This window comes from Megascapheus bottae, chromosome 6 (genome assembly GCF_031878675.1).
Source record: "Megascapheus bottae isolate mThoBot1 chromosome 6, mThoBot2.hap1, whole genome shotgun sequence".
In the NCBI taxonomy this organism is placed as follows: Eukaryota; Metazoa; Chordata; class Mammalia; order Rodentia; family Geomyidae; genus Megascapheus; species Megascapheus bottae.
In genome coordinates, this window is record NC_143514.1 from 72,296,318 (window position 1) to 72,319,892 (window position 23,575).

The 23,575-nt window shown below is 38.8% G+C and overlaps 1 protein-coding gene across 21 annotated transcripts in view; it reads left to right on the forward strand.

The window, feature by feature from the left end:
• The window catches only part of Eif4g3 (eukaryotic translation initiation factor 4 gamma 3), a 224,921-nt gene that overhangs the window by 61,114 nt on the left and 140,232 nt on the right, over positions 1–23,575 (forward strand). For 11 of the 21 annotated variants that reach the window (XM_090335635.1, XM_090335639.1, XM_090335655.1 and 8 more), the window contains 3 exons: positions 6,860–6,955; positions 8,376–8,489; positions 12,027–12,059. The exons of 1 other annotated variant lie outside the window; for it this stretch is intronic. In XM_090335635.1, coding sequence (XP_090191761.1) covers positions 6,860–6,955; positions 8,376–8,489; positions 12,027–12,059 — 243 coding nt within the window. The remainder of the gene's footprint in view (positions 1–6,859; positions 6,956–8,375; positions 8,490–12,026; positions 12,060–23,575) is intronic. 9 more of the 21 variants (XM_090335641.1, XM_090335642.1, XM_090335652.1 and 6 more) reach the window with 3 other exon arrangements.

Below are 23,575 nucleotides of genomic sequence, written 5' to 3' on the forward strand. Positions count from 1 at the left end.
GTCCCTAAGCCTCTTTGTGCTCAAGGCCTAGTACTCTATCACTTGAGCCACAGTGCCACTTCAGGGTTTTGAGTGTTTAATGGAGATAAGAGTCTCAGAGGGACTTTTCTGTCAGAGCTGGCTTTGAACTATATGATCCTCAGATCTCAGCCTCCTGAGTAGCCAAGACAGGCATGAGCCACCAACCCCTGGTTTCTAGCCCTTTTTGACTCCCTTCCTCCTTCTCTCTCCCTTTCCCTTTCCTTCTACCCCTGCCGTCCCTCTCTGTTTTATGCATGCATACACCAGTATATATACAAACCAGTATTAGAGCTTAAACTCAGGGCTTGGGTACTATACTTCAGTGTCTCCCCCTTCCCCGCTCAAGGCTCATATTCTGTCACACTTGAGACACAGTTCCAGTTCTAGTTTATTGTTGGTTAATGGAGATAAGAATCTCCTGCCTTGGCTTGCTTTGAATAGTGATCCTCAGATCTCAGCCTCTTGAGCAGTTAAAATGACAGATGTGAGCTATTGTTGTCTGGCTATATGCTTTGATTATTGTTATTATTATTGTTTTTAATGTGTATGCCAGTCCTGGGGCTTGACTTCAGGACACAGAACTTTTTTGCTCAAAGTTAACACTGCCTTTTGACTTTTTGGTCATTTATTGGAGATAAGAATCTCGAAGAGGCTGGGCGCGGTGGCTGCTCAGGAGGCTGAGATCTAAAGATCATGATTCAAAGCTAGTCCGGGCTCTAAAGACTTTGAGACTCTTATCTCCAGTTAACCACTAGAAAACTGGAAAGTGGCACTGTGGCTCAAGGGGTAGGGCGATAGCCTTGAGCTGAGGAGCTCAGGCACAATGCCCAGACCCAGGGGTAGGGTAGTAGCCTTGATCGGAAGAGCTCAGGGACAGATTCCAGACCCTGTGTCCAGGCCCCACAACCGACCAAAAAAAAAAAAAAAAAGTCTCATAGACTTTCCTGTCCAGGCGGGCTTTGACTATGATCCTCAGATCTCAGTCCTAGGAATAGCTAGGAGTACTGACATGAGCCACTGTCAGCAGCTGCGGTGGTGGTGGTGGTTCTTGTTATTGTTATAGTTACAGGTCTTAAACTTAGGGCCTGAGCACTGTCCTTGGGCTAGAGCTCTGCCACTTGAGCCACAGCACCACTTTCAGTTTTTTTTCTATGTATGTAGTGCTGAGGACTCAAACCCAGATTTTCTTTCATTCATGCTAGGCAAGTACTCTACCACTAGGCTAAACTCCTGGCCCAAGCTTTGGTTATTCTTGAGATAGGTTCTGGAATTTTTTTCACGCTGGCCTTGCAAAAATGATCCTCTTGAGTATAGTGCATTCAGAGTTGCTCAGATTAAAGGCATGAGTCACCTTGGTGTCTGGCCTTGTTTCTTATCTTTTTATTTTTTTTATTTTTATTTATTTATTTGTTTTTGCCAGTTTTGGGCTTGAGCTCAGGCCTGAACGCTGTCCTTGGACTTTCTCAAGGCTAGAGCTCTACCACTTGAGCCTCAGCACCACTTCTGGCTTTTTTCTATGTATGTGGTACCAAGGAATCGAACCCGGGTCTTCGTGCATGCTGGGCAAGAACTCAACCACTAGGCCAAACTCCCTGCCTTTGTTTCTTAAATGAAAATGTTCGGCCAGGTGTTTGGACTAGCGGTAGAGTGCTTGCCTAGAATGCACAAAGACCTGGGTTCCATTCCTTGGTACCACATACATCAAAAAATCAGGAAGTGGTGCTATGGCTCAAGTGGTAGAGCTCTAGCCTTAAGAAAGTCTAAGGACGGTGCTCAGGCCCTGAGTTCAAGCCCCAGAACTTGCAAAAAAAAAAAAAAAAGAAAGGAAGAGGGAAAGAAAGAAAATGTTCAAGTCTTTTCTTTGAGCTTGATGTTTTCTGGGTGCTGTTTCTGTATGATTTTTTGTTGTTATTGGGTGGATCGTGGGCTTGAACTCTGAGCCTGGGCATTTTCCCTGAGCTTTTTAATTCAAGGCTAGCACTCTATCACTTGAGCCACAGCACCACTTTAGTTTTCTGGTGGTTAATTGGAGATAAGAGTCTCACGGACTTTCCTGCCCTGGCTGTCTCTGAACTGATATCCATAAGATTCAGCCTCCTGAGTAGCTAGGATTACAGGTGTGAGCCACTGGTGCCTGGCTTCTATGTGATTTTTTTTTTTTTAATTGTATCTAGGATGGATCCTTTTCTTACTTTTTGAGTGTTTTATTATGGGAAGGTATGGACTTTTGTCGGATGCCTTTCCTGAAGCATATTGTAAGTATTTATACCATCACCAAGTGGGTTTTCTTGGTTGATGTCTGCCTATGTAATTACATTTTATGCAATCAAAAGTTCTGACATAAGACTGAAGTAAAGAAAAAATTTGGAAAAGTCAAAAGAGAAAGATAAACTTGGTATACTTATGGAAATTGATGACTGTGGCTTGATATAGTAATGGCATCTGTGTTGCTCTGGGAATGGTTCTTGGCACCCAGTCATATGCCATACCTTACTTAGGTTGTCAATTTCTCATGCCTTATATCTGGTTGCTAAGAAAGTTTCAATATTCCATATCTGTCTATCTTTCTCTAGATTTCCTGTTGTAGATCTGGCCCTGGTATTAAGAATGTAGAATATTGGAGTAGCTTTCTATCTGGAATTGTGACATCTGTGTCTTTTCTCCGATTCCTATGGTTCTCATTATTAAATGTATCTTTTTTTTTTATTGTTGTGGTAATATGTAGAGGGGTTACAGTTACATTTACCAGGTAGTAGGTGCATTACTTCTCACACATTGATACCCCTTCTCATGTTTTTGTCCCCATTTCCCTCCCCCTCATCGTCTTGTTTTCTCCCTTCCCTTTCCTATTTATGTCTGGTATTATTGCCCTGCCTGTTCTTACCATGCCTTCATGGTAATAATCATATTTTACACATCGTTAAGCATTTAACTTTATGAAAGAAATCTCATTCTCTGGATTTACCGTCTTTCACTCTGCGCCATTCACTCCTTTCCTTTGGCATTACAATACTATTCATGATTTAGTAGACATGCCTTCCTTCTTCAGGTTTTTGTGCTTTTGTTTATGTTCTGTTTTGCCTATACATGATGATGCCTCTCTCATAAGTAACTGCAAGCTAATCATTCATCATTTGGTGAACTATCTATCAACTGTTTGGGATTAACCTGGAAAATTTATCAGAGGAAAAATTCTAATTTCTTCTTTGTACACTTGGACATATTGTCCTGACTGCAACATTTTTTACATTGTTCAATAATGTAAGATATTGTTCAGTGAGTTGCAAATCTCAATAGCAAAGGAATCATATTTTCTTTAACCTTATTTCTATAGTTTCCAGAACTCTTAAAAATTCACCAAAAGCCAGGCACCATTACAGTATGCCTATAATCCTAGCTACTCAGAGGCTGCAAACTAAGGATCACAGTTCAAAATCAGTCAGACAGAAAAGTCTCTGTCTCTCTAACCAGCAAAAGCCAGAAGTGGAAGTATGGCTAGTGGCAGAATGAAAAAGATAAGCGAGAGCACAAAGTTCTGAATTCAGGCACCAGAGCCACACCAGAACTGCTGAACTATGTTCATCACTCCTATAAGTATCTTACATTTTGGGGTTTATGTCATTCCAATTTGAGTAAAACATTTTTTTGTTTTGTTTTGTTTTTACCAGTCCTGGGGATTGAACTGAGGGCCAGGCACTGTCCTTGGACATTTTTACTCAAGTCTAGTGCTCTGCCATAGCACCACTTCTGGCTTTTCTGTGTATGTAGTACTTAGGAATTGAACCCAGGGCTTTGTGCATGCTAGGCGAGCATTCCACCAACTAGGCTATATTCCCGGCCTGAGTAAAATGTTTTTGTGCATCTTTTTATCTCTACTGATAATATTGCTAATCATCTTCAAAGAACAAACAATGTAGAGCAGTTTGGGTTTGTAGCCTTGTTTACATTAAATCAAGAACATTGACCTTGGCATTCATGATGCATTAGAATGGAAACCAAGGGAATATTAATTATCTTCACTAAGCTCAAGCTATGATGTTGCGTTAGAGTGAAAACCAAGGGAATATTAATTATGTTCACTAAGCTTAAGCTATGATGACAATTCTATGAAAGTACATTTAGTAGTAGGTCATCTGGAATAATTGTTATTTCTGAAGGGAGAGGTCCTAATAGGGATAGTTTTTGTCAGTTTGTCAGGTGTTTTTATTTGCATTCATTATTATTAAGACGTTGGTGTGTTGGTTCTGGTTGGGGAACAACTGTGTGATACCTAAATTGAGCTTTGTCATAAACTGGATGGTGTTACTTAGGGCAGTTTTTTTAGGAAACTGTAATTTACGAAAAGAATGGGAGAAGTCAAGTACTGTGGTTATGCATCTATTACTACTGAATTACTAGAAATAGGAAGTGAAAGATTAAGAATGGGTGACTTGGCTGTTTTCTGAATCTGTCTCGTGATTGATTTGTCATGATGTCTGTGTATTTTGGGCAGATTAAGTTCTGTGGGAGTTGTATTACACAGCAGGTATAGTGTTTATTCAACCAGCTCAGTGATGATCTAAATATATAACTTGTCAATTTTTTGTTTTGTTTTTGTTTTGCACTGCCCTTAATATCATAAGATAAAGAAAGCAATGGTTATCCATTATTGTGCATTCCCTAATACTTTTGTATGGTCATCTAGTACTATACTACCATTAATGTGAAGATGAAAACTTTGATATCAGTAGAAGGGGAAGAAAATAGCCTTTTTTTTTTTTTAAGGGGGAAGCCCTTTTATCTTTATTTATTTTTGTAAAGTTGGTCATGGGGCTTGAATTCTGGGCCTAGATACTGTCTCTGAGCTATTCAGCTTAAGGCTTTGAGCCACAGCCTTTGAGCCACAGCACTATGTCCAGTTTTCTGGTGGGTAATTGGAGATAAGAGCATCACAGCTCAAAGCCTCTTGAGTGGCTAGGATTACAGATGTGAGCCTCTTGCACCTGGCTCATCTTTAAAAAACATTTACTTTTAAAAAGTTTTTGTTTATGTGGTACTGAGGAATTGAATCCAGGGCCTCATATATACTAGGCAAGCACTCTACCACTAAGACACAGTCCCAACCCCCAGAAAATAGCCTTATTATGTGTAAAATAATTTTGTACCATATCATTTTAACTTTTATTCTAAACAAATAGGCATTTTTAGGGTGTCAGAACCATCATTAACTGATTTATATATTAAAATTTTTATAGGAGCATTTTTCTTCTTTTTAAAAACATTATATTTTATTGCCAGGATAATGTATAGAGGGGTTACAGTTACATTTGTTTGGTAATGGGCACATTACTTCTAGAACCTTGATACCCCTTCTCATGTTTTTGTCCTCCTTTCCCTCCTCCCCCCTCTTTTTTTTCATTTGTGATATCATATTTATGCATTTTTGATATGAAAGTAACAGTGCCACTTGTTGGATTTTATGTTAGTGTTAAATCATGGTAATATTTTAAGTTAGATTTACTCATCTTGTACTAAATGTTTATCCTATTAGGCAATGGAATTGAGTCTTCAGAGTGTACAGTGTGACTTACTATGATGTTATTATGATGCTATTTATCCTTCTGCTGGGCTTTGAGTAAAAGAACACTCAGAATCCTAAGCTTAGTTAATAATCATATTGTTCATGTGTCTGGGAAGCGGTTAATGAGTCATTATGGTTTTTTGGCATTTGAGTATATTTGTTTTTGAGATCCAGCATATGCACTATCTAAACATGACCCTCTTTCAAAAGAAAAAAAGGTAATTGGATTTATTAAGAAGAAATAAATTCCAGCATTCTATTTATGGTACTTAACTGAGTGAGCGTATTAGATTAATCTGTTAGTTCATTGAATTGTATTGTTTACAGTGCTTGGATGTATATAACTTGTGCCAGTTCTGGGGCTTGAACTCAGGGCCTGGATGCCATCTCTCAGCTTTTCTGCTCAAGGCTAGTGTTCCACTTAGCACAGCTCCACTTCCAGCTTTTTGGTAGTTAATTGGAGATAAAAGTCTCATGGACTTTTCTGCTTGGGTTGGCTTCCAACTGCATTCCTCATCTCAGTCTCCTGAGTAGCTAGGATTACAGGCGTGAGACACTGGTGTCTGACTATACTGTTAGACTATTTAATGAGATTTCTGATTTAATGTTTTTTAGTAGGAATTCTGTTAGGTGAGGTGGGCAGTTCAGATAAGGTTATGCATCACAGTTGTTTGGGCTGCGCTTGAGATATTTTAGAGAAAGCTGTTACTAGGTGGTGCAAAACTGAGGCCTTCCTCTTGTGCCCCCCTGGAAATGGAGGCCTGTGACTGTTCTGGTATGGGAAGTCATGTTTCTGCACTTTGGAGAAGGTTAGGAAACCTTTGTATTTGGTTCTCTGAGCCCTTCCCTATCTAACCTCTCATAAGAGCTAATTTTGCCTCTCAGGATTATTATGCATTCAGGGTCTTGGGAAGTATGCTTGATAAGAATATGGAGCATTTACCTTACTTGCAAGTTCAGGGTTTTGTGTTATCTTGGCTTCTGTGATTACAAGAGGGAATGGAATGTTGTGGTGGAGCATCCATTCTTGCTTCTGTTTACTTGCTGCCCATGCTAGCCGGTACATTTATTTAAAGCTGTTCTTCCTTACACTCAGATAATTGTGTCTAGTTTTGGGGTTGTTAATGCCTAAATTACTACAGATTACAATAGAGTTGTTGTTTTAATAGAACTTTTAAGTAACGAGTATAACCACTCTTATAACCCTTTATTCTTCAATTTCTTGTCTTACCATGCCATAAATTTTAAAAATAGAATATTCTTACTATTCTTTGACAGACCCCTTATCCCTCTGGACAGAATGCAGGTCCAACCACATTGGTATACCCTCAAGCCCCTCAAACAATGAATTCACAACCTCAGACCCGTTCTCCGGTAAGTAAGTAGATGTTTGTTTTAGAAAATACTCTCCACCTCAGTTTTGTATGTAGTTGCTTTAGTTTTTTTGGGAAATTGATTTTTTTTCTGAACTTTGAAACTTTGCTTCAAAGATGACATTCTTTTAATTTATTATCACTGTTATTGGTTAGCATTACATTGTCAGACCTTACACAAGGGAATAACTTAATAACTTATTAACTTAAACTTACTGAGAGAGAAGAGAGACAGATTTTGCTTTTTTACTTTTCTGAGGCATGATTTTTTTAAAAAAAATGTCTAGTTGCCTTCCAATTTACTTCCTTCTAGCTGTTAATATATTTAATAGTTAGTATGTTAATATTACTGTTCAAAATTTAAAAGAGTTAAAATACAGTGATTTTTTTTTTTTAAAGCAACCCTCAAATTCCAGTGGTTTGGGAAGTAATATTTTTGATAGTGTTACCAGGTCAGGCTAAGCATTTGACAGTGTATTTGAATGCATGACACATGCTAAAGGTATATTAATTTCTTCAAATGAGAACTAAATTCTCATACAGATGTGAAATGCTCTCATCTTCTTTGTTCATTCTTCATGTGTACTGCAATAAGTACTCAAGGTCATTGGTCTGTTTCACGAGTATAAACTGGCTTCAGCTTCCATCCCTTGACCGTCGTTTCCTGCCCTGCATGATTAGCTTTGGCTAGAAGGTGCTTCTGTAACATTTCTCATTGTATCTCACATCCTTCTTTGTCCTTAGGTCTGTGTATTCTTCTGAATACAGGCATCTTCGTTTTGTCCCTGACTCTACCTATTTATTTATTTATTTATTTATTTATTTATTTATTTATTTATTTTTGCCTAGCATACAGGACTATTTCACTGCATTAGTTCCTGTTCATTTGATGTAATGCATGAATTTTGAGTTGTTGCAGTGTACCAAAGACTTGCTCAAAGATCTAGGAGGCTAAATTGAAAGGAAAAAAAATACTATCTTTCTTATCTTCTTCTTGTCTTCCTTTTCCTTGTTACCCTCTTCTCAAGTACTTGTTCTTAGATCCTGGTTCTCTCCATGGGGAGAGGAACCATGTCAAAGACAAGGGGCTTTAGTCCCAAGTTGCCTGTTTGCTTGTCTCTTTTTTTGCTGAAATGGTCAACACAGTGTCTGATGCAAGTTTTGTTCTGTGAGTGATTTGGGGATGTGGACACTAGACTACTTGGAGTGGGTCTGAGCTCTTAGCTGATCAGATTAGATAGGTCAGATTCATTAAACCTGAAACATGGTAAGCTCTTACTGCAAAAAATTCTATGGCCTTCTGGTCTTCCCCACTTCCCTCCTTTTAATTATTGGGCAAAAACAAGAATTAAATTTACATGGTTAGAACTGGCGCAAAACCTGACTGAAGAGCTGCATCTCTAAACCAGTTTTTTTGACAGCCCAGCAGAACAGTGCCAATACATTGCACAGACAACTGGAAGAGGAGGAAGGTTTTGGAACAGACTCCCGTTTACAGGTCCTTGGCTGGAAGAGGCTGGATAAAATACTGCATTGTAAGCAATATAACAAACTGTACTTCTTGCAGGCAGTGGTGCCTCTGGCACTCATTATTTTTGACCACATCCACTTACTGGCTGATGAAATGCATTGATTGCTTCTTCTCTAAAAGTCTAACCTAAATGGCAATTTTTGCCAGACATAGTGGGAAAAAGAATAACAATTGGGTGGGTCTTCTCTATTGGGTATTAGATAGGAATAATTGGGGGATTAGGTTTTTCTTACTTTAAATCTGAAGTTGGGATATCCTTTCAGAAAAATTTGAATTTGGAAGATAAATTTCCAGGCTTCTTTCCCCCCTTTCTATATTATAATTGAATATCAAGGGGGAACTGTCTGTAGCTGTCAGCCATTTTTTTCTGTGGTCATAAACTCTTCAGATACTATCCTTTATGCATTTTTGCCATCTGCTCTGCTAGTGACCATTACCACCTGCATTACTAAAAACTACATTTAACATTTCATTACATAACCTCAAAACAAATGCAAGACTAGCAGACCTCAGACTACTCTTGCTTATTGTTTTGGGTCTGATATTCTTTATTTCATTGTGTTGGTACTGGGAGGGTGAAGTTGGGATATGAAACTTGGCAGGATTGAACATCCCAAATTGCCATGGTCTAGTCTCATCCATCCCATAGCAGTCCCAAATGGCGGGGAGAGGCAAAGAGTTGTACTAAGGAAAGGTCTATTCCTGTGACTCTGTAGATAGCTAAAGCTTACTCCATTCTATTTCTGCATTAATGGGCCATTGGCAATTGCACAGTTTAGGCTTTTCTGTTCTTCCCTGGACAGCTGCCTTTGCAATCCAAGTGGCTTCAAATGACCTCTCCCTCCTTCACATTTTCTTTGTGCCTGTATTCTCTTTGATACGTAATATCTTCTTAAATTCATAGTGTACAAAAATCTTGTTAAAAAGTTAAAAAAATCATACTGGTAAAACATGCCAAACAAGCTACATATCGGTTCCATTTTCTTATTGTGCTGTAACTCTTGAATTAGCTTAATTTTAAATGGCTTGTGAAAAATAGAGAAGTTATTTAAAGCTCAATTGGGAGAGGGGGGCAGTTTGGCTTTTTCAGTAACCTGTTACTGGTTATTGGTTATTTTTATATTTTGTGGTGCTAAGTGCCATAGTTATATCAGTGTTATGTTGGTCATGCTCAGATACCAACTGTGCACAGAAGGGTGAATAAGAGAGTGGGTGGGTGGCATTAACATTGGACCCAAATTCATACAAGGCTGCTTTCTTTATATCTATAATCCTCACCAGTTTAAAGACTCACCTTAAAAAAGAAAACAAAAGTAAACAATTTTTCTATTTTCATTATAAGCCAGCAGCGACTACAGTTTGTTCTGTTGCTTACAGCTACCTCCAGGATTAAGATTGTTGTCATTCCAAATGAAAAATTCAATAGCCAATGGTAACTAGTGCAAAATAGACTAGGGTATTTCCCCCAAGGGTACTTTGCCACTAACTTTTCCTTTTTTTTTTTTTTAACATACATGTATAGTTTTATATGATAGCCCTCTTGTTCATTAAAAGTTATCTTTTGATGGAGCATTCCAAATTATATAAATTTTGTATTAGAGTCTTGGAAACGGGACCTTTCTGTGGAACAGTGATAAGACAGGTACTGCTGTACTCAGGTTAGCTTTTTAAAAACATAGTGTTTCTCTCCCATTTTCTGCAAAAGTGTCATGAACAAATTTCTCACTTTCTTACCACCCCTTACTTTCTTTCCACTTGAGTGGTTATTGCCAAATCCTTAAACTTGACTTTCATAGTAGAGATATGTTTTCTTTTCATACCTGGAAAACTGAAAATGAAAGATTTCAGAGGTCTCTTTCTTTTTGCAAGAAAACTTTCTATGAGAACCATTGCTGCCATTAGCCATCATTTTGAAAAACTATATTAAAGTGGTTGCCTAAGATAGTGGCGCACCTGACACCCTAGAAGCATACAGAAGTCATTAAAGTACTTTTTCATTACTTAAAGTAATTGGTGACCCTTTAGCTTTGAAGATGGATTCTTGACAGATGTCTTTTGTGTCTCCTTCATACTGTCTTATGCTCTACTGCATTTTGTTGAAAACTTCTAGTATAAAGCAGCCATTTCTTAATCTCCTGCAAATTGATTTTATACATAACTTAAATACTGAGCATGAAGGATTATTTTTTTGAAATTACTCGTCAGTCTAAGTGTAGTGGTAAGGCTACAAAAGGAATGTGGGGCTATATAGGAAGTAAAACTGAAGATAAATACTTCAGTTTCTTAATATGTTAAATAAAAACCTTACATGGTTTTCAAAGCCATTGTCTAAATTTTCTTCTAAACTCTTAAAAACAGTGTGGTTAACATAATAGTTAAATTTATATGGGTAGCTAGTATATGGTCCTATATGTCCCGCTATTTTTCTATTTTTTAACTTATTTATTTATTTATTGCCAGTTGTGGGGCTTGATCTCAGGGCCTAAGCACTGTCCTTGGGCTTTCCTCAAGACTAGAGCTCTACCCTTGAGCCACAGCACCACTTCCAGCTTTTTTCTATGTATGTGGTGCCAAGGAATTGAACCCGGGTCTTCGTGCATGCTAGGCAAACACTCTACCACTAGGCCAAATTCCCAGCCCCAGTCCTGCTGTTTTTCTGTCCTAGAGCTGTAATATTAAAAACATTCGTAAATGAGAAAGCATTTTCCTGGTTCCTAGTGAGCAGCAGCATTGTATTACCAACCTCAAAGGACTCTGTGATTTAGCTGAGTGTTTCCTTTTGCTTTTATTTCTAGTATCAGATAGCAAGTGTTTTAGTCTTACTAATAGAAGTTGAGAACTGACTTCTTTTTTTCCCCTCCTTTCATACGTATAATAATAACATTTTGATTAATCATGTTAGAGACTGATGCTCTTTATTTAGTAGTTTGCTTTGATGCGCCTGATTTTAAACTTTACTAGCTAATTGCACTTCAGCATCTGCATATACACACAAGGGAAGGGAATATAGATATTAAAACTTCATATCTAAGATAACCCTGTTTAACTTAAGACAATTTGTAATCTGTCATGTTACATTCTTTATTTCCTGCTAGACATTACAATTATGTCTTGGCTACTTCTTGTGTGTAAAAGTATTTTTCATGTCCTCCAGCTATGTCAGTTACATACAGCATAGTCAATTTTCATATTTGTCTTAATGTAACAAGTTAGTGTTTTGAGCGTACTTTTGCCTTCTTTTAGAGTTTCATTTACTTACATGAAATATCCTGTTAGTGATAGACACCCTAGGTGCCTAACAACTCAGCTGTATTTCTGCCAGCTGATGAGTGACGAAGTACCTTGGTAGTAATGCTAGTTAACCTGTTGAATCTTAGTACCTGTCTGTCACTGTCCTGCAGCAAAGCTTTGACTGTTTTGTGTTTTTATTTTCTTGTGGGTTTTTTTCTTTTGACATATTGTGTGACATTTTGGTTTTTGTTGTGGTGTTTCTGACTCTTTGTGCCTTTCCTTTTGTGTTTGTTTTTCCTCCTTTTCTCAGTTTGCAGCGGGGCCTCGACCTGCCCATCACCAGGTATTGTACTCTTGCCCCTTCACTCTCACCCTTAATAGTAGTTGGGGCTTCTGACTCTTAGAATGCTGCCACCCTGTGGAGCCACACACAGTCCTGGTTAGTAATTTCTGGCTAATACCAAGAATTTAGTTCTTTTTTTTTTTTTAACTACATTTTCACTATATTTTGTTATTAATAATCATATATGCTTCTGTTTTATACCTCAGTTTAAAATTTGGTGATTTTGCCCTCCCAAAATGATTACTTTGAATTTAGACAACCTTGGGAAGTTTCAGATATATTAATCCTTTAATCATTTTGGGATCCTAAGTACTAAGGTTAACTGAGTGGAACAGGCAGCATTCTAAGAGTTTTCTGTTAAATTCCAAAGTAACTTGTATTGATGTGTATGCAATTAGCCTTAGTTCTCTAAAACCACTGTTAATCTCTTTTACTAATTCAAGTCTAATAATAAATTAACAACAATATATACTCATTTCCTATATATAACTTTATTCTTAGGATAACAGAAAATAGATATCTTATTTAATTTTAATATTTTAGCCTATTTTAAAATGACATTAACAAAAATATTTTCAATACTATGTTACATAGGAGGAATCTACTGGAAATGACAGTATGGATGAAACAGTATCCACCATAGCAAAAAGAAATGCCTTCTATGAGTGTTCTAGAGTAGTAGAAAGAACCTAGTTGTCCCCCTCCCCCCTCTGTCTCTGTCTCTTTCTCTGTCACGCTCTATCTCTCTGTCTCTCTCTGTCTCTCCCTGTCTCTTCCCCCTGTCCCTCTCTCTCCCCCTTTCCCCCCTCTCTGTCACAAGGTCCTAGGCGCTGTTCCTGAGCTTTTCTACTTATGTCTAGTGCTCTACCACCTTGAACCACTGCTCCACTTCCAGTTTTTTGATAGTTAATTAGACTTTCCTGCCCAGGCTGGCTTTGAACTGCTATCCTTAGATCTCAGCCTCTTGATAAGCTAGGATCACAGGTGTGAGACACCCATGCCCAACCAAGAGTCTAATTTTTCATCTGACAGCTCCTGGGTCCACATTTACCAGTTCTGCTGTGTGAAGTTATAACTAAACAAGTCTATTTCTCAGCCTCATGGTAAATTATAAATAAAATAGGGTTAATGCCTTTTATGTTAAAGGGTACAGCATAAGGTACAAAGTAAGCAAGTCAGTAAGTTGCAGTATTATTGTTAGGCAACATTGCATGTAGGAAAAAATGTAACAAGTATTTACTTGTATTGTATTCAGGACTTATCTTACTGGCTATGAGAATATTGCTTAAATGAATGCTTTCATTATCTGGATGATTTAAAATGACACTCTTGTTTCTTAAAAGAAAGTCTTTCCAGGTTAGAGAATACAGGTGGCTATATGAATTGATCTTTAGCTCTAATAAGGAAATAAAACTAAAGCATTTTTTTAAGATTTAAGAATATTGTGGAATACTTTGAAAAGGTTGGAAAGCCCCTAGATAAATTATTTACTGCTCTCAGCTTAGGTTCTTACCTGTAACATGGAGACAGTAAAATTGTGAAAATGAGGTTAAATGATTAGCAGAGTGAAAATGCAAGATGTAGGATTAATACTACTACTAAGATTATGGATACAGACACTTTCGAGTAACTATACTTTAAAAATTTTTACTGTGGCTGGGAGTGTAGCCTAGTGGTAAAGTATTTGCCTGGCATTTTCGAAGCCCTGGGTTCTATTCTTCAGTACCATATACACAGAAAAAGCTGAAAAGCTCAAGTGCCTAGACCCTGAGTCTATGCCCTGGAACTGGCAAAAAATAAATAAAAATTAGTTTAGGTCATAGAGACAGGGCTAAAATAAAATCTAGCATCAAACCAAATACTCCTAAGAGAGAAAGCTGGAGAATCTCTGCTCAAGGATGGGTATAGAAGAAATGATTTTCAGACAAATGCTTAATATCTAGTATCTATAGGGAACCCAAGAAACTAATCCCCCCCAAACCCAACAAATCAATCACTAAATGGGCAGGGGAACTAAAGAGAGACTTATCAAAAGAAGAGGTGAAATGGCAGAAAAGCATAGGAGAAAATGCTCATCATCCATGGTCATAAAGGAAATGAAATAAAAACAACCCTAAGATACCACCTTACCCCAATAAGAATGGCCAAGATTTTGAACTCAGACAATGACAGATGCTGGTGAGGTTGTGGAGAAAAAGGAACCCTACTACACTGCTGGTGGGATTGTAAACTAGTTCAACCACTCTGGAAAGCAGTGTGGAGGTTTCTTAAAGAACTGAAAATTGACCTTCCCTATGATTCCTGCCATACAACTCCTGGGCATCTCTCCTGAACAACATAACCCCAAGGATATGGTAAAGATACCTGCTCAGCTATGTTCATCTCTGCACTATTCACAGTAGCAGGCGATGGAAATAATTCAGATGCCCTACTACAGATGAATGGATACAAAAAATGTGACACACACACACACACACACACACACACACACACACATGCACGCACGCACACATACAATGGAGTTCTACAATGGAATTCTACATAGCCAACAGACTAGATAAAATAATGGCATTTGCAGGGAAGTAGATGAATCTAGAGCAAATCATGTTGAGTGAGACAAGTCAAGACCAAAGGAACAAAAGGCGCATGGTATCCTTAATATGTGGCTATTAGATCCAAACAGTACAAGAGTGAGGACTCATTATTCACGTACCCAATGTTGTGGACATGGTATTGGAAATATAAATGCAACTACATAGACATAAAAATTTGTAACTATATAGACATAAAGTTTTAATACATAGATTAATATGTATGACATACAACCCCTCAGTCTAATTTCAATTATGTTCTAAAATCTAAGTGCCAGTGATTGTATATAAAGATTCCCTTCTTGGGGGGGCCGGGAGTTTGGCCTAGTGGTTAAAGTGCTTGCATGAAGACCCGGGTTCGATTCCTTGGTACCACATACATAGAAAAAAGCCAGAAGTGGTGCTGAGGCTCAAGGGGTAGAGCTCTAGCCTTGAGAAAGTCCAAGGACAGTGCTCAGGCCCTGAGCTCAAGCCCAGGACTGGCAAAAAAAAAAAAAAAGATTCCCTTCTTGAATACTTGTTTGTTAAATATGTTATTTGAAATATGATGTAAAAATCAATGTCAGTAAATTCTTTATTTAAAAAAAAAAGAAACGTTTTGAAGCTGGGGGTAGTGACTCATGACTGTAACCCTAGCTACTCAGGAGGCTGAGGTCTAAGGATCAAGGTTCAAAGGCAGCCCGGGTACAAAAGGACCTGAGACTCTTATCTCCAATTAATCTCTAGAAAAGGGGAAGTGGGGCTTAGCTCAAGGGGTAGGGCACTAGGTAGCTTTGAGCTGAAGAGCTCAGGGACAAGGCCCAGGCCGAGTTTAAACCACATGAAACCACACACACACACACACAAATAAATAAAAAGAAATGATTTATGAATTAAAGGCAATTAGAGGGATAATTAACGCAAGAAAAAAAAAGTTTTTTTTTCCCTGAGAGTCAGGTACCAATGGCTCCTGCCTTTAATCGTAGGTACTCAGGAGACAGAACTAAGGATTGTGGTTCAAAGCCAACCTGGGTAGCAAGGTCTGTGAGACTTATCTCCAATTAACCACCAAAAAGCCAGAAGTAGAGGTGTGGCTGAAGCTCTAGCCTTGAGCAAAATAGCTAAGGGACAGTGCCCAGGCCCTGAGTTCAAGTACGAGGACCAGCACATAATGTGCATCTGCACACACATGCGCGCTTGCACACACACACACCATAGTAAGTTATTCTGAGCTCTCTGATATTAATATCTGAGATTTAGTTTATTTTTAATGTTTTAATCTTCAAATTGTTATACTTTTTAGCGTGTCTATCAGTGTTCATTGCCTCTTGTTTAGAGTCACTCCTTTTCATTCTTCTTGTTCATCTCCACACTTATGACTTGTTTTTTTTAATGGTGCCAATCCTGGGGCTTGAATCCAGGAGTGCACACTCTCGCTTGGTTTTAGCTCATGGTTAGTAATTACTACTTGAACTTATGTCTGCAGTTCTTTCATTAAAACAAAAACAAAACCTTTTTCTATTACCAGGGCCTTGTAACTTGCTAGGCTTGAGTCACACCCTTGACCCTCCATCCCCTTTGATTTATACTATTGGTGCTTATTTCCATAAGGGGCATTTTGGTTGCAGTGGGATCTGGTTAACTTTATGCCTAGCCAGCCACAAACTATAATCTTCTTGATGTCTTGCTTTATCAAGTACCTTGGATTATAAACATGAGTCATTATTCCTGGCTTAACGGAGTTCTTTTTGAGTCTACAAGTCAGTGCTACCAGATTATTGAGGATTCTGTTAGTTACATCTTTGTAATAAGATTAGTTTTTTTTTTTTAAGCTTGGATAGGAAATCTATTCTTACTTTGATTTTGCAATTCTAAAGAACTTTTAGAATTGGTTTTCTTTACATGTAAAATACTCTTGGCTTTAGACATGTCAACTATTTTTATGTTGATATTTCCAAGATAATTAGAAACTGAAGAAACAAAGTATGCTTAGAATTATATTGAGCTGGGCCGGGAGTGTGGCCTAGTGGTGGAGTGCTTGCCTAGCATCACAAAGATCCAGGTTCTCATTCTCAGTACCACCTACACGAAAAAAGCCTGAAGTAGTGCTGTGGTTCAAGTGGTAGAGTGCTAGCTTTGAGAATGCCCAACGACAGTGTCTAGGCCCTGAGTTCAAGCCCCATGACTGGCAAAGAAAAACAAACAAACCAAAATTGTATCAAGCCATTTGGTAGGCTATTAACACTGGCATAGGCACTTGATGGCTCACACTTATAATCCTAGCTATTCAGGAGGCTGAGATCAGAGAATTGCAGTTCAAAGCCAGCCCAGGCAGGAAAGCCCCTGAGACTCTTATATCCAGTTAACCACCAGAAAACCAGAGGTGGTGGTCTGGGCTTATGTGGTAGAGCCCTAGCCTTGAGCAAAAGAGCTCAGGGACAGCCTCAAGGCCCTGAATTCATGCCCCAAACTAACAAAAACAACAAAAACAGTGGTTTATATTATTTACTTCATGCCTTTGTTCATTGAAATTTGTGTTGTTGCAGTTCCAATCTTTATTTTACTTTTTGTGCACTACAGTAGAGATTATATACTCTGTGATTATATAATATGATTTTAGTAATCTGTTTTAAGAAAGATTCAAGAGGCCTAATCCTAGTTCCTCAGGAGGGTGAGAACTGAAGATCATAGTTCAAAGCCAGCTTGGGCACTAAAGAATTAAAGAACGTGAGACTCTTATCTCCAATTAATCATTAGAAAAATGGAAAGTGGTTCTGTGGCTCATGGGTAGGGTAGTAAGTAGCCTTGAGCTGGAGAGCTCAGGGACAGTACCCAGGGCCAGAGTTAAAGCCCCATGACCCCCCCCCCCCCCCAAAAAAAAAAAAGACTCAGAAGGCTAAAATCTGAAGATCATGGTTCAAAGCCAGCCTGGGCACTATAAAAAGTCCGCGAGACTCTTTATCTCCAATGAATCACCAGAAAACTGGAAGTGGCTCAAGGGTTAGCCTTGAGCTGAAGAGCTCAGGGTCAACGTCCAGGCCCAGAGTTAAAGTCCCACAACCCACCAAAAAAGTGCTGGGCAGGATCCTGGCCTTGTGGTAGAATGTTTGTCAAGTATGCACAAGCCCTGAGTTCAGTTCCCCGGTACCACATACACAGAAAAAGCCAGAAGAGGTGCTGTGGTTGAAATGGTAGATCACTAGCCTTGAGAAAGCCCAAGGACAGTGCTCAGGCCCTGAATTCAAGGCCAGGACTGGCGGAAGGAAGGAAGACAAGAAGACACTCAGGCAATTGAGTTTTTCTTTTTTTTCTTTTTTTTTTTTTTTTTGCCAGTCCTGGGCTTGAGCTCAGGGCCTGAGCAATGTCCTTGGACTTTCTCAAGGCTAGAGCTCTACCACTTGAGCCTCAGCACCACTTCTGGCTTTTATCTATGTATGTGGTATCGAGGAATTGAACCCGGGTCTTCATGCATGCTGGGCAAGCACTTTAACCACTAGGCCAAACTCCCGGCTCCGAGTTTTTCTGTTTTTGTTTTGTTGCTGTAGGGTTTTTTTGGGGGGCGGGGGGAGTTGTTTTTTGTTTTGTCTTGTTTTGCCAGTCCCATGGCTTGAAGTCTGGGTTTGGGTGCTGTCCCTGAGCTTCTTTTGCTCCCACTTGAGCTACAGTACCACTTTTGGCTTTTTCTGAGTAGTTTATTGGAGATAAGAGTCTCATGGATTTTCCTGCCCACACTAGCTTTTCATTGCAATCCTCAGATTTCAGCTTCCTGAGTAACTAGAATTATAGATATGAACCAAGAGTGCCTGTCTGGAATTTTGTTTTGTGTTTTTTGTTTTTTGTTTTTTTGCCAGTCCTTGGCCTTGAACTCAGGACCTGGGCACTGTCCTTGGGCTTTCTCAAGGATAGAGCTCTACCACTTGAGCCACAGCACCATTTCTGGCCTTTTTCTGCGTATATGGTACCAAGGAATTGAACCCTGGTCTTGGTGCATGCTAGGCAAACACTCTACCGTTACGCCAAACTCCCAGTCCCTGGAATTGGTATTTCTAAGTGTTTATAGAACAAAACCATCTTGCAATTTATTATTATATGACTTTAGTTAGCGTAATGTTCACAAGTATCCTCAAATCATTATTTTTTCATATGCATTGGATTTTAGTATGAACAAACTTTAAAAGCATGTTCCATCAAGGAATATTTCACTTAGTAGTTGTGGTATTGCATTGATATCTTAGGTTTTAGTAAGTGAAGAAAATAGAAGTTTGGGGCATGCCTGTAGGGCCAGTCCTGGCATTTGAGAGCCTAGTGGATGTGAATACAATACTAGGTCATCCAGGTAGATGATTTTATGAGCAGAAACTCATCTTGAAGAAGGACAGTTTTCCGTTTTGTATTGTTCAGAAGGTGTTGAAGCGTAGCAGTATACATGGTGAAAGTATCTATCTGGACAGGAAAACTCTTAATTGTCATAGGGCCTTAGCGCTCTTGTCTGCAGAATCAGTAAAATCTGCTCATAAGTGATAAAATTTTGAGGTGTGATAATAACAGCCCCCATGTTCTCTTGGCATTGCAGGCATAAATGAAGTACCTGGTTTGACAAAGTAAACAGGTCCTGTACATGTTAGGTTCTTGTAGCTATTGAAATGGCATGCCTTTCCCCTTCCCAAGCTACTTTTTTAGTTATGAATGAAATGATCTTCAAGGATGCTCACTTCATCTCTTATGATATGACAGAACGAGTCTTGTTCCTGACAGAATCCTTAGGGCTTTTTTTTTTCCTTTCCATCTAACATAATTCTCCAGGACAACATTGGTAATAGAACTTTCTGAGATGATAGTACTGTTTTGTACTTGTACTGTTTGCCATGAACTTATTGCTCACCTGTGGTAATTGGAGTTGTGGGTAATGCCTGTAAAAACTTGACTTCTTAATTTAAGTGAACAAATTGACTAATGGCTACTATTGTATGGGACAGTGCAGCCCTAGCCTTATATCCTTTGATTCTTCTAACTTGTCAAAGATAAAGGGACTATCGTCTAAAAATACTTTAGGGTGTTTTTGTGTCCTCTTCCCCCCAGTCCTGGAGATTGAACTCAGGGCCTGAGCACTGTCCTTGGCTTTTCCTCAAGGATAGAGCTCTACCACTTGAGCCACAGCACCCCATCTGGCTTCCTATGTATGTGCTTCCAAAGATTTGAACCTGGATCTTTGTGCATGCAGGGCAAGCACTCTACCACTAGGCCAAATTCCCTGCCCCATAGAGTTGGTTTTTTCTGTTGTTGTTGTTATGTTGTTTTAAAGACAGTCAACAAAAAAACAAAACACGCGCGTGTGCACACACACACACACAACAACAACAACAAAAGAATTATTTTCTGCCTATATGCTGAACTCTATATACTATATGAAGCTAGGGATTTAAAAATAGTTTTGGGGGCCAGGAGTGTAGCCTAAAGGTAGAGTGCTCTCCTAGTATGTATGAAGTCCTGGGTTTGATTCCTTGGTAACACATACACAGAAAAAGCCAGAAGTAGCACTATAGCAGAGCACTAGCCTTGAGTAAAAAGTGTCCAGGCCCTAAGTTCAAGCCCCAGGACTGGCAAAAAAAAAAAAAAAAGCATAGTTTAGCTGGGTGCCAGTGGCTCATGCCTGTAATCCTTGCCACTTCGGAGGCTGAGATCTGAGGATCATGGTTCGAAGCCAGGTGGGGCATGAAAGTCTGTGAGACTCCTATCTCCAATTAACCACCAGAAAACCAGAAGTGGCACTGCACTTTAATGGTAGAGCACCAGCTTTGAGCTGAAGAGCTCAGAGACAGCACATAGCCCCAGAGTTTAAGCCCCATGACTGACCAAAATAAAAAGCATAGTTCTGACACTTCTATAGTTTTGCAAATTAATAACTTCAGAGATTCTTCGCTGCATGTGGAAAGAACTAATAAGATTGAATTCATTTTCCCCTAGTTTTTGATAATGAATTGGTAGTTCTTGAGGAAATTTGGGCTATATGTTTTGGTTTTTGATACTTTCAATAAGAAAGTTTTGAATTAACAGAGCTTCAAAAAGTATTGATTATAGTCCAGTGCAGTTGGCTCCCACCTGCAATCCTTGTTACTCAGGAGGCTGAGATCTGAGGATTGCAGTTCAAACCAGCCCAGGCATGAAAGTCTGTGAGACTGCAGTTAACCACCAGAAAACTGGAAGTGGCACTGTGGCTCAAAGTATTAGAGCACTTAGCTTTTAGCTGCAGAGCTGATTACTAATGTTATTAGCCTGGAAGCCTTGGAAATGGAATAAATTATAGCATCTTTAGAAGGAAATATTTCCTTTTGGCCATTGAAGTAGATTTTGGAAATTGTGCAATCTGACTTTAAGCCAGTTTTAAATGTATCTTTGCTGTTTGGAATTACCACAAAATACTACCTCAAATTATTGTTGGCACTATTCCCTGCCATTCCTGGATTACTGCTAAGCCATTGCAAGACAGTGGATTTAAAAATTGAACTGAGGAAGTTGCTCTGTGGCTGAAGTGGTAGAATGCTAGCCTTGAGGAAAGCCCAAGGACATTGCTCAGACCCTGAGTTCAAGCCCCAGGACTGTCCAAAAAAAATATTCAGCTGAGCATGGTGGCTCATGCCTATAATCGTAGCTACTCAGGAGGCTGACATCTGAGGATCAAGGTACAAAGCCAGTCTGGGCATAAAAGGACCTGAGACTTATTTCCAGTTAAACTCTAGAAAATAGGAAGTTGGGCTTGGCTCGTGGAGTATAATGGTAGCCTTGAGCCAAAGAGCTCAGGGACAGCACCCAGGCTGAGTTCAAGCCCCATGACCCACAAAAAAAGAAATAAATTAAATAAATTAAAAAAAAAATTGAACTGAGCCAGGCTCTAGTTGTTCAGATCTGTAATCTTAGCTTCTTTGGATACTACAATTGAAGGATTGCAGTTCAGAGCCAACCTGGGCAGAAAAATCTACAAGACTCATCCCCGGTTAAGCAGAAAAATGCTGATTTGGTGATAAAGCTAAAGTGGTAGAGTATCATCTATGAGCTAGAAAGTCAAGTGAGCACAAGGCTCTGAGGTGAAGCCCCAAAACCAACAAAATAAATCATTGAGCTGCAGTTTAGGAGATGATCTTATATTTCACATTACTCCTTGTTCTACTCCTTGTTCTCTGCCTAACCCATTCCAGCATTTTATTTAATTTTTAAATTTTTTTGCTTATGTGGTACTGAGGAATTGAACTTAGGACTTCATGCATGCTAGGCAAGCACTTTACCACTAAGGTGCATTCCTAGCCCCCATTTCAGCATTTTGTCAGTGACTTGAATAGATGACATGCTTGCCAAATGTTCTGATAATGATGTAGTTTTGTGTTGCATAATTGTTTTTCAAAATTATTTGTATAATCAGAAATGATGAGTTGAATTTGTCAGATAAATTTTCAAAGGAACAGTGTGTAAGATTTCTTGTTTGAACTTCAGAACAAAACTATTTAAAAATCTATACAAAGGTGAAGAGTCAGGCTGTGACACAGAGAAACTACCAGGGTTGCTGGTAGTAGTAATCGGTAGTAAAACTGGATTTACAGAATAGTTCTTATGACTCTTGGTTCTATTAATCATAGTTGGCAAAAAAAGGTGTATTTTTCTCTTTCATTGAGAAGCAAGTAGTTTTGAATAAGTGATAAGTACATTTTGAGCAGCGTCCTCTCAGTCTCCCTGGTTTGGATATTGTTTTTTGTTTTTGTTTTTGTTTTTTTATATCAGGGGACTTTGAGCTGAGCTGTATAACCAGATTGAGAGAGAAGGGCAAGCTAGTCAGTTAACCATTCTGGTTACAGGGATAAAAGATGTATTAGGGAAGGAGCCAATTGGCTAAAGATTAAAAAAAGAAGAAAAGAATGATATAAAAAGTTGGCAGGGATAAAATCTTAAGATAATGTCGGCACCTCCCACTTACAGAGAAGTATTTGAGGGCCGGGAGTTTGGCCTAGTGGTTCAAGTGCTTGCCTAGCATGCATGAAGACCCGGGTTCGATTCCTCGGTACCACATACATAGAAAAAAGCCGGAAGTGGTGCTGAGGCTCAAGTGGTAGAGCTCTAGCCTTGAGAAAGTCCAAGGACAGTGCTCAGGTCCTGAGTTCAAGCCCCACAACTGGCAAAAAAAAAAAAAGTATACAGAGAAGTATTTGAATTCACTGTGATTTTTAGTGGTCGGTGTTGAATTAGTGGGTAGATAAAACAGACTGAAAAATGGCTAGTAGAAAGGAAGACCTTTGTAGGATCAGAGCTTCATTTATCAGGCAGAGCTGTCTTGAATTGGTAATTGCAAAGGGATGGTTTTGAGGACATTTAAACTTGAATTAGATGGTTAGATAAATGACCTTTTACTGTCACTGTGACCAAGAGTTGTTTGACTGTTACTCTGATTCTTCATCCTCAGCTCAGAAGGATTTCAAGCATGTTTTTCTTTCAGTGGTTTACCACCATACCTGCCCATATGAAAATCACATATAATTTATCTGCCATTAAACAGAAAAGATGCTTCACCTGTTTTTCATTCTCTGCTGGTCTAGCTATTATACCTTTTCTGGACTTGTAGATGTAAAATCCTTTGGTGTTTGTTGCTGTGTGTGTTTTGTGGTATTGCACTTCTTAGTGTAAAAAAAAAAGCTTATCCTGTATAAATGTTAAAGTAATGAGGTTGAGCCAAGAGCAATTCTATGAAGTGGTATGCCAGGACATAAGCACATGAATAAGTTCACTTTAACAAAGGTAGAACTTGTTTTTTGTGTCTAAGAAATACATTTTCTTGAATAGTAGCATGCATTTTATGAAGTAATCAGTGGAGCCTTTTTCTTACTAGGAGTCTGAGTAAAAGTTGTGATGCATATTAGTTATATACCTTCTTCCTTTGTAAAGAATAAATTTCTAATTGACCAC